The 18,304-nt window shown below is 26.6% G+C and overlaps 1 protein-coding gene across 1 annotated transcript; it reads right to left on the bottom strand.

Moving 5' to 3' along the window:
- Nucleotides 1–927: 927 nt before the first annotated feature.
- On the bottom strand, nucleotides 928–15,509 carry LOC109599492 (homeobox protein unplugged). Its single transcript, XM_020015494.2, has 3 exons — nucleotides 15,443–15,509; nucleotides 10,428–10,860; nucleotides 928–2,015 (listed from the first exon to the last, which is right to left on the bottom strand). Exons 2-3 carry the CDS (start codon nucleotides 10,684–10,686, stop codon nucleotides 1,549–1,551), a joined length of 726 nt encoding a protein of 241 aa, XP_019871053.1. The 5' UTR covers nucleotides 10,687–10,860; nucleotides 15,443–15,509; the 3' UTR covers nucleotides 928–1,548.
- Between the last annotated feature and the right edge of the window lie 2,795 nt (nucleotides 15,510–18,304).

An 18,304-nucleotide genomic window follows, 5' to 3' on the forward strand; every position in this document is an offset into this window, starting at 1 on the left:
ACTTTTAAACATTATATTAAAATTTATTAAAATAAATTATGAACCAAAAATATTGTTAGTTCATTAGCATTCAATTCATTCAATATTTAACTTTTATCGTTATTTGTAAATTAATAAAAAAGAAAATTTATTAAACATTTTTCTATTTTTGAAGTGAAAACTTCTTTAGCCGCGTTGAGCACTTTTTGATAGGGGAAAATATTATGGGTTCGCGTCACCGACATGCTTATAGCAGTATATCTGTGGCTATACAGGCGACGTATAGTCCTGTGTATATCTTATAAGTGAAATTGAATGGATTTAGTGAAAAGTTCAATGTGTGTTTACTGTGCATTGTTGATATAGTGTTTTTTTTATTATTATTTGAATGGCCATGTCCAATGATCGAAAACATTTTCGAATTGTATTTATATCTTGTCATGATCTTGTACAGCCCGTAATATATTTGAATAATAAAAAACCATATAAACATACATATAATTGTTACTCGGAGTGTCAATAGATGTGAAAACTAGATTGATATTGATAATTTTAATTCAAACATTATGAAATTTCAAATTTTAATACTAAAAGTTCTAAGTTTTCACTTCTATCGGTATTTGATTAGCTTTAAATTTTCAAAGCCGTTTAACATACGTACTTCAATCCCAAGTGACATTTCATGAAAATTAAAACTTTACATCTATGTGACAATTAAAACTTGTTTCAATTGAGCACCATAATTTGATTTTTCAATTGAACGCAAAAGATTAAACTAATTTGTATTTATTATTGGTCTCTGCACTTACCTTGAGATATTGAATATTGAGGAGGTGTGTCAATGCTATTAATAATTAATTAAACAAATTTGTGCAACTATTTTTAATTTATAATATTATATTACAATTATTTACAAATTCGCGCCTTATTAATAATAAATTCATACATTTATTTTTATGAACTAAAAATTATAATCTATTGCACGTAATAATGTATATAAATTAAATTAGTATGTATATATATAAAAACATTCACCGTAATCTATATTAAAAATCGCATCGATTTTATAGATTGCTCATTCTCATGTTCATTTTTGACTTGAAAATGCACTGGGAGCAAAATAAAAAATATCTAACAAATCGATAATTTACAAATACTTCAACTATTAGTAGTATTTTACATCACAACTTCATCAATTTTAATTAATAATACGAAACGGTATGGTTTCTAGGAATCTAATAAATCAGAAATAAAGTAAATTATTTCAAAGCAAGGTGACTTCTGTGGCAAACAAATAACCTATTTTGTAAAATGCAATTCTACAGTGAAATCGTCTTAGACCAGTTGGAAGGATACTGCGGTGACCAAAAAGGTTTATGTACCTCTATAATTGCATTTAATCTAAACACATACTGTCAATTTGTTTGTAACTTCGTCCGAAATAAGAAAATACAATACACAATCATTCAGTCATCACAGTACACTAGGTTGAAACGTTATTTAACTTAACTTAAGAACCAAACAACATATATTATTGCTTTCCATCGAATCATCCACCTTCAATTAGGACTAGTGGGGTGGCGGCTGCGTGTGAAACCCGTGTAAATCCAGGCCGGCCCTCAGGGCCGCATGACTCGCCAGAACCCTGCCGGCCAAGTCGCCGAGCGCCCTTTCCAACTGCTGGTGCTGACTTCTGACGGCGAAACGGTTCACGTGCACCGGAATCGGCACCACCAATTTGCTCTTGTGCTGCGTGCCCTTGGTGCCGTGATGCGGTCCGGAGCCCAGGCCGGCCTTCACCCTTTTCCATTTGGCGCGTCTGTTCTGGAACCAGATCTTCACCTGCACCTCGCTCAGTCTGAGGGCGGAGGCGATCTGGCTGCGTTCGGTCAGCGATAGGTACTTTTTCGCGTGGAACTCGCGTTCCAGCTCCAGCAGTTGTTCGCTGGTGAAGGCCGTCCTTCGGCGTCTCGCCTTCGCCGAGCTGGTGCCGTCGGAGTTCTGGCTCTCTTCGGTGTCGTCGTCCAAATCGGAACCTGGAGCAAAGAGACAACGGTTAATCTTATGGAAATTGACTTCAATTTTTGGCAATTCTTCAAAGAATCTTCTGTGCAGAATTGGCGTTAATGTTTTTAACACGTTTCCTTCTCTTCAGGACTCTGATTATCAAAATGTGACGATGGATATTTATTAGTTTTTTATACACAAAAAAGTTTACTTATTTTAAAGGAATCTATCTAATTAAAGAAGGTAAAACATAAAAAATACTCTAAAAAGTTATCTTTATAATAAATATTATGAGTAAAAATAAACTAAAATATAAGTAAATAAATCATCAAAAAGAATATTACTTAAATAATAAAATTACAGAAGTAAAATAATGTGTCTTGATTAAAATTTTTCAATGCTTAATGTTCAGGGACACATTGCCAGTAAGTCTCAATGAGTCTATTTGAATATTGGACAAATTTAATTTTGAAAATCAGTGAATATACAGTATTGGCAGAAAGTAGAGTAACTTTAAAAATATATCGCTTCGCCCTGTATATACAAATCTAATATAATTTATATCAATTGTGATGTTGGCTACAAATCAAAAACTAAATATTCGATTGGTAAAAAGTACCAGTTTTACTAAATTTTTTTAATTCCTACAAAATCGACAATAATTTTTAGTTTTACAATATACACTTAAGAAAACTGAGTTATTCATGAAAGGCTTAACCCAAGGTATTCCATATTCACTGTTAAACACGGCAGTGGGTCGGTAATGGTATAGGGCTGCATTTCGGAATTTTTAATGGGACCTCTCCATCGAGTAGAGGGTATGATGGATCGTTTTATATGTAAAGGAATATTTAAGGAACAACATGGTACCGTATTCAGATGATAATATGCCTCTAAAACATTATTTTCAACAAGATAATGACGCGAAGCACTCTTCAAAATATTTGAAGTAGTGGTTTTTAAGGGAAAAAATTAATGTTATGAATTGGCCATCCCAATCTCCTGATCTAAATCCCATTGAAAACTTATGGGAGACAGTGAACAACAAAATAAGACACAAAAAGTATAGTAATCAGCAAGATTGTTTTACTATTCTGCAGGAGTCCTGACAAAACAAGCATCCAAAATGACCATTTGTTGCTTTCCATGAAAAAAAGGTCCAATTACATTAATTACTACCAATTATAAATTATTTTTGATTTTGAATTTTAAAAAAGTTACTCTACTTTTTGCCAATACTATAAGTTTTTCACATATTTTTTTGTATATAATTCGTAAGTAAGGAAAAATTTGGAAAAATCCCACTTTTAACTTGATAATGTCCAATTAATAATTATTAGGGGATAAATATCAACAAAAGTATCATTCTTGATACTTTTCTCTTCATATACTATTTGTTGCTTTTAAGTAAATGTTCTATTGGTTATTAAATTTTGACATTTTACACTTCATGTGTACTGTTCATGTAGAATATTAAGCGCCATTAGTTTGATGACATTTCAAGAATCCATTAAAATAATTAGTAAGAACGATGACAAATTGCTATTAATTAATCCAACAATATCAGTAAAATTATTAGGCAATTAACAAATGATTGATTCACGAGGAATGCAGATTAATTTGGAGGTTATCAAATTTATTTCATTTAATTTATATAATTCCAAGTTGGTTAGTAATTAGAGCTGATAGTCGTTAACATTTAATTAAAATTACTGTTCAATATTAATTATTCATTAATGCCCAGTTATTAGACGGCAATAATTAGCTGCCATTATTGTCCAAGTATAACGAAATAGAGGAACTTTAACTCATATTTAACTAGGCTTATGTTTCAAGGAAATGAAACTAGTGAAAATGATAAGCTAGTTGCAAATTTTAATTATAAAATGGCACCAACACAACAAGTTAATGTTCCACTTTATTGCCAGCTACTTTTCATTAATGACTGCAGTTTGTCTCCACTTTTTTTTAATATTGGAAGTAATTAAGTGTCATTTTTGTAAACACTCTCATAACTTAGTTTTTATTTATAAATCGATTTTAATGATTTTAAATCAACATTTTTCCTATAAAAAATGAGAAATATTACCTTTATATATTTTTATTGAAAGAAAAAAGTTCTTACATCCTCAAATGGGAATATATGAAATTTAATAAAAAAGTTAAAATCACATTGATCCAATGCATTTATTCCTTCTGATCACCCAAACCACGGCATAAAGTGTCAAAAATATCTGTGAATATCTAATTTAATTTTTATTGTGAAGAAGGTCTCAAGTTCAAATTTACTTGATACACCAAACTCACTAATGATACCATTCAGTTACAGACTACTTTGACAACCACTAATCTAAATCCGACCACAAAAACAATATTTATGACATGCAAGTTCTTTCTTGTCCACCTCTTCATCTATTATTCATTAAAATCGAATATCCGTTTTCCAAAGGAAGTCCCCCATCTCTGCAGTTCAATCGGACGATCACAAATCAAAATAAATCCACAGTCGAAAGTGCACCGGCCAAATTCCCCGTTTCAGTTTCGTAAACAAAGAACACCCGTGTGAACAATTTACTAAAATTATGTATGGACATGTATCGATATTAAGGTGCATTAAACATGCAGGATGTGTAGCCATCGATTACTCAGAATTGGTTGGTTCCTTTATGCATTATTTCGGCGTAGTAGACACATTTATCAGATAACAATTATACGATTTCGTGAATTCGATTTTTATTGCCGTCTACGTTTTAGGACAACTACGCGGCTACGTGGTCGGAACGTTGTATGAGGAACAGGAGGAGGAGGAGGAGGTGGAGGAGGAACTCCCTGCCTGCCTCGATGCTGAAATTAACATTTAACGAAATTCAAATTTCTGTCTGAAACATTAAAATGAAAGGGAAGTACAATAATAAATATTTCCTGTGTGGTGGTTTCGTGTGTCGTGGCATAACATTTTTTTTATTCGCCGTGACCGGTCGAAAATAGTGTACATTAAAGATCTATTACAAGTGCAAGAATAACAAACGAATTCATGCCAAATTAAATTTGTAATGGCGCGGTAACGATGTGGAAAATGGTGTTCAAAATTCAAATAGAGCTTTTCTGCGTAAACACATATTAAAATATCCTGCCAATAAAAACATTCGCCGTGTGTGTGTGTCACATTGAAATGCTCACGGCGACTCGCCTATATTATTTACATTAAACACTCTTAGCTTGGAGGTTACTCGTTAATTTATTCTCGAGACAAGATATTATTATTTTATTGATTGTTTATAAATAACCAAATAGACTGTACACGTTGAAGTCACTTCGAAAAGCTACCGAAAATATTTTAACAATAGATTAGTCACTAGAGTCTAGACTTTTGTTGGGGGCATTGTTTTTATGTATAACAATATTTCTTATCGCCGAAAAATAAAAGTAAGTAATAATTCCTGTTGTTTGCAATTGTTTTGTTTCATTCATATAGATTTTTATCAGATTAGTAGGGCACGACCATACATTCCACCTTCATCGTTGTCATCTATTATCGATAGTTGATGGTTTTTTAATTGATTTGTTTGATTAAATCATATAAAACGCTTAATGGATCAAAAAATTCCTATCATAACACTTTAGCTATTTTAACATAACATTCCTTAAAATCAATTTTATTCACCAAAATGTCCACAAGGAAATGTACGCGACGAGAAAGAAATCTGAAGAATTGAAGAAATCATCAACCTCAGCTTTCAGCCCTTCTGAATTTACCAGTTTTTACGTAAACAATTGGGCAAAAATAAGGTAGAACACCCCATTTAACATTCTGAAGCTTCTTTTGAAGAAGAACGCCTTTTTTATGGACTAATGAAACTTGTTTTTGACCAAGATTTTCAACAATTTGATCAATTTATGAGTCGATTGTTACAATGATCGTTTGGCCTCTTGATGGATAGGTAGTCCACACAATCCACCATACAGTTACCAAAAATTCCACCTTCATCGCTGTCATCTATCGTCGGTAGTCGATGTTTTTTACTTGATTTATTTTATTAAATTATATAAAACGTTTAAGGGATAAAAAAATTTCAATCATGCCGTAGTTAATCTGCACTTTAACTTTCTTTAAAACACATTTTATTCTCTAAAACAACTTCCATTATAATCAACCATTTTTTGTTCAAGTTCTACAACGAGAAAACAATTCTGAAGAATTGAAGAAAAGATCAATCTCAGCTTTCACCTCCTCAGTTTTTACATAAATAATTGGACAAAAATACATATTGGTCACATGGAGAAATATCTGGTCAATATGGTGAATGATGTTTAACATTTTGAAGCTTCTTTTGAGTCTCTAACATATATGACAAGTGATGTTGCGTTGTCATGAAGAAGAGCGCCTTTTCTATTGATTAAGGAAGCTCATTTTTGAACAAGTTTTTCAACAACTTAATTAATTCATGAGTTGCATAGATCGTTTAGCCTCTTGATGAGTAGACAATGGTTGATTCATTGCAGTTTTATGGTTGGCCTATTTCCAAATATGTTGACCGAGGATTTTGCTGGAGATATTGCTTAATTTCTTTGATAAAAGTTTCAGGAGTACTTTGTGGTTGTTCATCTTCAATGAATTCGCTCTCATTTTTAAACCAACGAAACTATTTACAGCATCTTTTCCAAATTTGAGGCTTTAATTTCATTTTTTAACTCAGTAAATTATACTTGAATACACCATTTTTAATCTCAAAAATGTTTTAAAGACAACGTGGGAAGACTAGTATAGTTAGAATGAATTTAACAAAATTTAATAAAAAATGCTATTTATTCAAAATAAATAACGAATCAAAAATGGATATTACTAACTATTATTTAATAAATTGTTTTCTTCTATGTGTAAATTTGTATAATCTATATTATTTTATTACATTTACCATCCCTAAAATAAATTTAAATGGGCAACATATCAATTGATTATTGCTACCCTTAACTACACAACTAATAAGATTATACCAGAGGAACAGAAATAATTATCTACCCCATTTGCTACAATAAAATTATCGTTTCAATATTCACCCCATAAGTACGAAAACATTTGATTAAAGCCCATTCGATATTTGTAAATAGTAAATTAATTATCGTCCGGAACAAACGAATTAACAGTTAATGATAGGAGTTGGCTCGCAATAATCATGGTTCTTTCCTCGATGATACATATTATATATCCGTAAACAGATTAGTGTGTGAGGGCGCAGTAAGTGAAACAAATGAATAATAACTTCCCCTATTGTGCTGGGGTGAATATTGCTCGAAGTTCACGGGGTGCAATCAACTGTTATGAATATTTCGACGAGGAAATGAATTATGGACTGTGTATTGATTAAAATCGCATCTAATGTCCGAAAATAAATTTGCGTCGCAGACTTCCGTCTTTATAGCATCTTGACTGACTTTTTAAAACGTGTTTTTATGTTTAATTAAATAAAATTTTGTTACTAACGATTAGATTCACGGATAAAATTGATTTTCATTCATTTTTGCGAATCAAATAATTGATTTAATACTTGTTCAAGTAATTGTAATCCATTCCAAAAAATATGTTAAAGTACTGATAATTATTTACTGTTTATAATACTACAATTATTACAGTTAAAGTTGTATTTATTGTTTCAAAAGTTATTAATATTTTTTTTATTTAAATGAAAGGGTCAGAATATTTTTTATTTTAAAATTATCTTATATATTTAACCATTATCCATAAAATAAAATTCAACTGAAGCGATTAATTATATTTTTTAAAAATTTCAGCAATTTCAATTTTATCTGGATTATTTCTTTGACACAAAATAAATGTGTCAGTAAGAATTTGTAAAATGTTTAGCGTGTGAAGTGTTTAAAATTGAAAATTTTATTGTTAATGTAAGAAACGTTTCATACTCTCAGTTCGCATTGGAATCAGTACACGTGCAAAGTACGGTACCATATTGTGAAATATTTATGTGTGGGGCATTCCACGACAAGTTTGACGATTAGAGAAAAATTATTTTTTACCTATTTTCTATTTGCTTGTATCTCTGAAGTAGTTTCTGAATAGAATTTCAATGTGAAATAAACCGTTCAAGGGATAAAAAATTGAGTTTTATGAATAAACAATCAAATTAGATATTACAAATATCTGAAAAAAAAATATTTATATTTTAAAATTTTAACAATATGTCTTATAGAAAAAATCAAAAAATTATGGTACGATCTACTAATATTAAAAAAATAATAAAAAATGAATAAATAATTAGTTAATTAATAAAATTCAGTATGACCATAGAAAGAAATATTTATTTAAAGAATTTTATAATTTAAAAAAACAATTTTATGAATGTGATAAAACAATATAGAAATTATTGAATTCTTGTGGTGTCTTTATTTGTAAAAGTACAATAATAAAAAATTGATGAAAAAATATTTTTTTAATGTTATTTTATTTGGAAATATTACGATATTTTTTTAATTTGAAAAAAAAAAATAATAAAAACAAGTTTTATCAAGCTAAAAAAGAATATTGAAATTATTGAATCCTTACGATGTTTTAGAATTTAGTTTGGTAAGTTATAAAAGAATGGTGTAAATTAAAAAATACCATTTTATAAAATATTTATATAATAATAATATAAAAAATAAAATTGGAGAAAAATATTTGTTAATTAATATTAAATATTTATCCAAGGAATTTTAAAATCTGTGGAAATTTAAAAAAAAAAAAAACACTTTTATAGATGTGACAAAAATTGTTGAAAAACTGTTGGATCCTTCATATTGTAGGTACAAGGTTCAAAAGAACAAAATAATATAATATAATAAAATATTTCTTAATTAATAAAATTTAATTTGGCTTATGGGACCTTCCGTAAAAAGTAATATTTATCTAGGGAATTTTAAAATGTGTAAAAATACAAAAAAAAATCACGTTTATAAATGAAACAAAAAAAATTTAGAAATTATTTAATTCTTGTGGTGTCTTTTTCTGTTCAAGTTACAAAAAATTAGAAAAAATAGAAATAAAAAAAATCTTATAAAATATGAAAAAAGAAATATAATAAAATATTCGTGAAAAATTATTTGTTAATTAATAAAATTTAATTTGGCCCATGGGGCGTTTTTTTGTTCAAGGTACATAGAATAGTTGAAATAAAAAAAACTAATAAAATAAAATAAGAAAATATTGGTGAAAATAGTTTTTAATTAGCAAAATTTAATTTGGGCCACAACGCTAAATATTTATCTAAAAAATTTTAAAATTTGTGAAAATTAAAATACAAGAACGGTTTTATGAATGAGATAAAAATAAAGAAATTCTTTAATTCTTGTGGTATCTTTTCCTGTTCAAAATATTGGTGAAAAAATATTTATTAACTAATAAAATTTAATTTGGTCCATGGAACGTTCCACAAAATGAAATATTTATATAAAGAATTTTAAAATTTGTAAAATTAAAAAAAAAAGTTTAAATGTGACTAAATTATTGAATACTTTTTTGATATTTTTGCCTGTAAAAGGCACAAAAAATGGTAAAAATGAATAACTGTAAATTAATGTAACTATAAAATAAATTGTTGAATATGCACAAAAAATGAATGTTGATGAATGATTTCGATTGAAACATTCCATATAAAGAAATATTTAAATGTTAAAAATGACAAAACAATAGAAGGTACAAAAAATGATGATAAGACAATAAATTACGTATAAAAATTGTAGAATCACCGTGATAGTTTTGGTACTACTTATTAAATTTCTAGTACGCAGTTAAAATAAACAAAAAATTAAATTCTATATGCATGTCCCTAGCAACCATTAATTATCATAAAAATTATAATAATATAGAAACATTTATTCAAATCACAGAAACGCGTCTACACCTGTCTATAAAAATCTCCGGAAATAAATTCACCACAAATGTAGCTTTAATCAGTAACATGGAAGCCGAAATCTATATCTGTATCTGTATATTTATATTAATCTTTAGTCACACAAGTTATAGGATACAGCGAATTTGATAACAACAGAAACATGTTCAGAAGTGTTCGTAAAAAAACTACGATAATGCTGGAACCAAGTTTTTCAATTCATAACTCCCTAGAATGGGAATTTGAACTGGCCCACATTCCATGTAACGATCAATTTCTATTAAAAAATATAAGTTATGTTTGATTGCAACGTAATGGTGAGACTTTTGCGGCGGCAAAATGTGTTTTAGTTGTTGTGTCGGTTTGTTTTAAAAATTTATCCTAGGCAGTACCTCACGTACCACAGTAATCTAAACGAAATAAATTGGCTGACAAACTTTTTAAGGCCTTAAAGGTTTCGTTCACCCCGACCAAAACAACAACAGTCCGTTTTGTCACGTGCTGGGTACGACTTCAGGAGGAAACTTTTCTTAACAACCAACAAAATTGAAAACTCACCCGCGTCCTTTTGACTTCTGCGAGACAAATCCTGCGCCAAATCCATGTCGACGCTGCCGTCCGAATCGGTGTCGCGTCCGCTGTGGTGGTAGTTCTGCGGCGGCGACAGCCCCCATTGGAAACTGCCAATGTTCGTCTCCTTTTTCGGGCCGCAATCACTCATCAGGGCCTCGATCGAGAACGGTCGCGGCACTGATTTTTTCAACGGTTCACTACTGATGGGCTGCTGGAGCAGGGCATCACTGGTCGGTACTTCCATGGCCGTTTTTGGCGCGTCACTTTTTCGAAAATACGGAGGAAAAACAAAACCAGCAAGCAATACGTCGGACAAAGCGGCGTCCGTGTGTCAGTTCATGTCATCCAGGTGGGAAACGTTGAAATTGTGAGTTTGGTGTTAATCGGTGACGTCGGTGGGCACACGGTGAGTTGTTCGCTGAGAAAAAGTTAAACAGTCACTAAATGCATGGCAGGGCAACGGTTTAACTCGCCTCGGTGTCGGGCAGCAGGGGTGAAGAGTGGCTTGCGAGGCGGAGCGTGGCTACTCTCCGCCCTCGGCGTGACTGTTGGTCGTGTTCGATCCAATCGCGTCCACTTAATCAGTGTAAGCTGTAAGTGTGTTTGCAATATTTAATTACATGAAAAACGGGTCCATTGCTACTGCTACGACCCGATTTGATTGTTTCCAAATTGGTCGTGATTATTGGTCGTTCGGTAATTGCCGATCAATGGAAGGGTTCGTGAATTGACGCTCTCTGATTATCGTCAGATTAATTTTGGCTGCCTCACTGATTCGACTAGGCGATTAATGGTTTTCGTTTATTTTTTCACGGTGTTTCAGAAATTTTATATTTCAGGTGTAAGTATGATTTCACCAACTTTTTTATGTACATATTTGTTTTAATAAAAAGTTTAAAATAAAATGTGATAATTTAAAATTTCAAGAAAATAAATTATAAAATTTTTTAAAAATATTCAACATACAAAAATAGTGTTTACAAGTTTTCAAGATATTTCATTAACAGAAACAACGAATAATCTTTTTTGAATACTTTTACTCACATTAAAATTTTTAATATATTTTAATAATATACACTACAACTTCGATAACTCGAATTTTTGATAAATCAAAGTAAATTGGTTTACTCCAGTGTGAAAATTATGTGTAATTTTTACTTGATAACCCGAAGTCTTGATTAATTGATTTTTTTTTGACAGTTCGATGTTCGACTGTATTTTAATTGTATATATATTTTAATGGTGTATTTAAGGTATGATGAATTATTATTTATGTAGTTATTTTAACAAAAATATAAGATTAAAATTAAATTAAATTAAAATTACTGCACAAGAAAATATAAAAATTTATTTATATTTTAAACAAAATATAAAAATTTTCATTAATCGAATTTACAATTTTATAATATTAAATAAATATATTGAAAGGTTTACTTCATACCGAAAAATTTCATAATTATAAAATCAATAAATAATTTTTTGTTTAACTTCTTATTAGAATTTTGTTAGGCACAGAATAATAATTTTGAAAATTGTCAAGATAATAAAGAAAAGTAAGAATTAATACATTTCAAATACTTCTTCTCGCATTAAGAATTTAAAAATATTCTAAAAATATATTTTGTGATTATTTTAATGGTTTTTATTAACCGAATTATAATTTTACAAACATTTTGAAAAATTAATTTGATTCCAAAAAATTTTCCTAATTAAAAACAAAAAATATCTTCTTATTAAAATTTTATCAGTCAGGAACAGAAAAATAGTATTTGTAAATTTTCAAGATATTTTTTTAACAAACCAATAATTATACTTTTTACTTATTAAATATATTAAATTATAATAAAATTACCAGAAGAGAAAATATGAAAATTTTTAAACATTACAGAAAACTTCTCATGAAACGATTAGAAATTCAAGAGTTGTATATTTTCAAACAATTAATACTTTTCAAATACTTGTTCTTACATTAAACATTAAGAATTTTAAAATATTCTAAATTACTAGAAGAGAATGAAAATTTATATTCATTTAACAAAATATTGTTAATAATTAGTAATTTTTATTAACAGAATTTAGAATTTTACAAAAAATTTTATTTCATTCCAAATGAAATTCGTAATTAGAAAAACAATAAATATTTTCTTATAGGAATAGGAAGAGATAAACAGTATTTATAAATTTTCAGAATATTTGATTATTTAAAACAATTAATATTTTTCAAATATTTTTTCTTACTAAGAATTTTAATATATTCTAAAAATAAAATTTTAATCATGAGATTACTAACTCTATGTAGTTAATTTAATAAAAGAAAATAATTTAATTAAATAAAAAGTACTAGAAGAGAAAATATGAGAATACATATATTTTTTTAAATAAAACATAAAAATTTTATTTAATCTAATTTATGATTTTATAAAATAAATAAAATTTTAAGGTTTATTTCATTAAAAAAATCTAATTAGAAAATAACTCATTTTTTAGCTAACTCTTTATTGGAATGTTGTTAATTGGGAAAAATAGTCTTTGTAAATTTTATTTAACAAAACAACAATTACTATACTAATACTTTTTTACTTACTAATTATTGCTCACATTAAGAATTTAAATATATTCTAAAAATATATTTTGTGAGTATTTTAATAACATATCACGAGATTACCAATTATATGTAGTTATTTTAATAACAAAAAAATAATTTTAAAATTAACTATATTAAATTAAAATAAAATTAGAAGAAGAGAAAATATGAAAATTTATTTTTTTTTAACAACACAGAAAACTTCATGTGTAATGAAGTATGAGTTTATCAACTTTTTGTATGTACATATTTATTGTAAGGAAATTTTTTTTATACAAATATATAAAATACAAAAATAGTGTTTACAATTTACAAACATATTTAAATAAGAGAAACGACAAATAATGTTTTTTAAATATTATTTCTCACATTAAAAAATTTTAATATATTTTAAAAATATATTGTAATGATAACGTATGATAAAATTACTATTATTTATGTAGTTATTTTAATAATATATATAAAATAAGAATATGTAAAATTTATTTAATTTAAAAAAAATTAATTAGAAATTAAAAAATGATTTTTTATGTTACTCCTTTCTGGAATTTTGCCATTTAAAATCAGAAAAATAGTACTTGTATATTTTCAAAATATGAGTTTAGCAGAAACAACTATTAATACAAATACATTTTCTTACTTACATAAAGCATTAAGAATTTTAAAATATTCGAAATTATTAGAAGCGAAAATAAGAAAATTTATCTTTATTTAACAAAACATTGTTAATAATTAGTTTTTTATTAACCGAATTCATAATTTTAAAAAAATTATGAAAAATTTATTTATTTTAAAAAATATTTCTTAATTATAAAAATAATAAATATCTTCTTTTGGAAATTTATCACTCAAGAGGAGAAATATAATATTTGTAAATTTTCAAAATATTTGATTAAAACAACAACTTATATTTTTCAAATATTATTTTATATTAAGAATTTTAATATAACGATTGAAAATATACAATAATTAACAAAAATAACTAATTCTCATATTAAGAATTTTAATATATTCTAACTATGTTCTATGAATAATAAGCAATACAATAACTTATTGTATATATTAAATTAAACTAAAATTACGAGAAAAAAATATGAAAATTTTAATTTTATAAAACAGAATAGAAAAAATTTTTTAATCAAATTTAAATTATTATTATATAAATATATTATTACAAGAAAAAAGAAGTAGATTCACTTCATTAAAAAAATATATTTTTGTATGACTCTTTGTTAGAATTTAAACAGATTAATTAACAAAAAAGATAAATAGCTTTTAAATTTGTGACAAACCGAAATATAAAATTAATTAATTTTATTTTTACAAAAACTTTTGTTTTTTATAATTTTTTCATATTTTTCATTTTACCACACTTAAAATTAAATTACACAGTACATTTTTAATTATTTTGATTTTATTGTATATTTTCCATATTAATAACTACTTGGTTTCTAATTTTAGTATTGAAATCATTTTTTACATATTGTTTGAATTTAGGTGAATTCGCCTGCTGAAGAAAAAAATTATATTAATCTAGAAAAACTAATCTCAAATTAAGAAAATTTACTTATTCCGAACACAAATACCGTCGTCAGTTTGTTTTTTATGAATTAAACTTTAATTAATTAAAAGTTCGTCTAACCTAAATAAAACCACAGTATCTAAACCACGAATTAACGATTTGATTTTTTTAACCTGATAATATAATTTGTTTTTGTCGTTTGAGAAACGAGAACATTTAAACTGAACTAGAAATTATTCTTTTGTATCCAACTAAACATTAAGTAATTAATTATTAATAAACGTTAATTAATAATAAATATTTATAATTTTTTATTGTAAAAAATAATTTAAAAAATCACTTAAAGCCAAATTGATTTTTTTTCAATCTTCTTACTTCAGGATTTTTGTAAATATACATAAAACACACTTTTCGACATATCAGAAATAATTATCTTGTCAAGAAGTTTTCTCTCAATATCGTTGCTTAGAATTTAATTTAGGGGTGTAATAGTTGAATTTATAAATACGATTTTTTTAAAAACATATCAAATTCAAAAAATCAAAATATAATTTTTTTTGTATATTTTTGTCGACGTTTCGATTTATTAAGGATCTGTGAATAACTTACAAATACAAGTCATGAAATTTTCGTGCAGATATTTTTTATGTATTCATGCATATTTATTTCAGTTTCGATATTTAAGTGTACACTTATTATAATAGAACAGTTATCAGTTATCAAAGCAGTAGACAGCCAAATCAAGTGGAAAAACACCCGCTAACGCGTACGATCCACTCTATCGACCCCCTGAAACGGTTTACAGACACCGCACCGCTCACCTAAGCTCAAGCCAACGCATGAAAAATACCCTAATTATGGAATAAACGTGCAAATTAAATAGGAAATAATTACCTGTACACCAAACGACACATTCACCACGAAAAAAATAAAATTATCCCCCGTTAGGATGCACAAACAGAGCTCCAACCAACGTCTCCACGTGTCCCAGAAAAAATGGCCCCCCGGAAATTCCCTACCGACCTCATCGCCTCACAATGAGGAAACAAAAATCATTAATCCAGCGCAAAATTCAAATACAATTTCAGCGTGATTTAATTAATTACTTAATTAAAAACACCGGCGACAAAAATGACGAGGTATTAATATCGTATTTCAAGGGAAACATCGTTTATTTTATTATTTTGCATGAAAATGACTTGAAAAAAGCACCCTTATTGAATATTTAGGTAAAATTTAATAAAAAATTGTAAGAGACACTTAAGACACGTTTTGGAGTTGTCATAAATATGTCTTAGGGAAGCTGATATCCTTTATTTTTTTCTCCAGTGTATTTCTGGTGTATCTATAGTAATTTCACTTATGTTTTGTTTAGAAAATTTTTGTCTGTGCTTTTTAACAAGCTAATAACATTAACACCCCTTAAATATAAAATTTATTGTTATTGTTGACTTTATTTATTGAATACCATGGAATTAATGATTAGAATAGATAAGTGATTGGTGGGTGATAAAAATGTCCAACCATGTCTACATTATTTACGAATTGATTTTGCCAAACCATGTAATAATTAAAATATTTCTTTAATTATTATAACCTGAAATTTTTATTATTTTTTTAAGGTTTAATTAGTTAATAACTTTTTTTCATTAAACACTACATGTGTGTCAGTGCACAAATTAAACAATACAAGAACCAAAACTCTTTTATAAATATACAAACATCGATTAATTTTTTGAATTATTTATCTTAATGAATAAAATTTATTAAAACTAATCCTCCTCAGAATAAATTTTAGATTCGTTCATCATCATCTGTATGTTTTATATATAAGGAAATACAAAAAGCGAACAATTAAAATGTAAAAAAGTGTGCAACAGTTTAAAAAAAATAATTCTGATTTATAGAAAATGAATATTTAATTTGATATTTGGCAAAGATGATTAATAAATAACTGGTTTGTGTTTGATTAGTCACTCTGTATAATAAATGTATAAAATATGATATTCACACCTTAAAACAGACAAACTCATATATTTTTATTTCTTTCATCAATTATTTATCAAACATAAATATATATTTTTTATTTGACCTATTTAATTAATTAATTAGTTATTTTATTAGTGATCAAATTCAAATTCAGAAATGTTTTACTCATTAAAAATATCATATTTTTTGTATAGTGAAATTTATATCTAATCCTTTAATTTTTACTTCCTTATATTCATTCGAAATGTCATATGTATAGTTTTCACATGAAGAACCTAAAAAAACGAAATTAATGAAAAAATAAAATGTATAAAAAAATTAGTTTTTTTGAAAAATTATTAATGTATGACAGTTGTAGAATCCAAAAGAACAAATTCTAGTTTGTAGAATATGAACGTTGATATTGATGTTTACTAAAGATGGTTAATAAATGTTTATATGTGTATTTCCATAAATCACACTATATAATAAAGATATAAAAGATACTCTCCAAAATAATTAAATTTATTTTTTATCAATTATTTATTAATTTTTGTCAAAAACTAATTAATACTAAAACGAATAATCAAATTAATTAAATATTTATTTTAATTTTAATTTTTTAATGTTCAAATGCATATTCAAAATTGTTTTACTTAAAAATATTATATTTGTTGTATCAAGAAAAACATCGTTTATTTTATTATTTTCCATGAAAATGACTTGGAAAAACCACCCTTATTGAATATTTAAGTAAAGTCTAATAAATTAGAAGAGACACCTAAGAAACGTTTTGGAGTTGTCATGAATATGCCTTAGAGAAGCTGATATTCTTTATTTTTTGTCAAAAACTAATTAATACTAATATGAATAAATTATTTTTAAATTTATCCACATAATTGTTTCATTTTATTAACGATCAAATGCATTGTTTTACTTAAAAGTATTAAATTTGTTTGTATATTGGAATTTTTATTGTATATTTTTAATTTAATAAAACTAATCTTTTAATTTCTACCTCCAGTATATATTTTATTTTCATTCCAAATATGACATGTACATTTTATATATGAATACTTTTAATGTATAAAAAATATACTTTTCGATAAAATAAATAATTAGTGTATGAAAACTGTAGAATCTAGAAAATTAAATTCTAGTTCATAGAAAATGAACATTTTTTTGAATTTATCAGATATATAAGATACTTTAACCCTAAAATAATTATATTGATATATTTTAATTTTTTTGACACATTATTTGTTAATTTCTCTCATAAACTAACGCCATTGCTAATATGAATAATAAAATTATTTTAAATTTATCATTTAATATGTTTTATTTTATACATTTAATTGTTACATTTTATCAGTGATGTAATTTGAATTCTGAAATTTTTTTTAATTAAAAATATGAATTTTATATATAGTGGAATGTACATTGAATATTATTGATGTATGCATTTTTTGGTAGATATATTAAAGGAAAATGACTAAATTTTACAAAAAAATACAATGTCGATAATATACAGGTGGTAAAATGTAAAAATTTTGTCACAAAGTTGACACATGCCAAATTGTCTAGAATCATAGGGCCACTGTCAACAATTTTTAAATAATTATGATACTTCATTTGAAAGGTATTTTAATGTTCTATTCCATGCTATATTGTTTGTTTTGGTGAGCAGTTACAGTGTTCATTAATATAAAATTCAATATCTTCCTGAAAGAAAACAGTTTTTGTGTCTCATTTTCTTTTAAATTGTCGGTTGGGCTTGTCATGGTCATT

The sequence above is a fragment of the Aethina tumida genome, chromosome 1 (assembly GCF_024364675.1).
Source record: "Aethina tumida isolate Nest 87 chromosome 1, icAetTumi1.1, whole genome shotgun sequence".
NCBI classification, from domain to species: Eukaryota; Metazoa; Arthropoda; class Insecta; order Coleoptera; family Nitidulidae; genus Aethina; species Aethina tumida.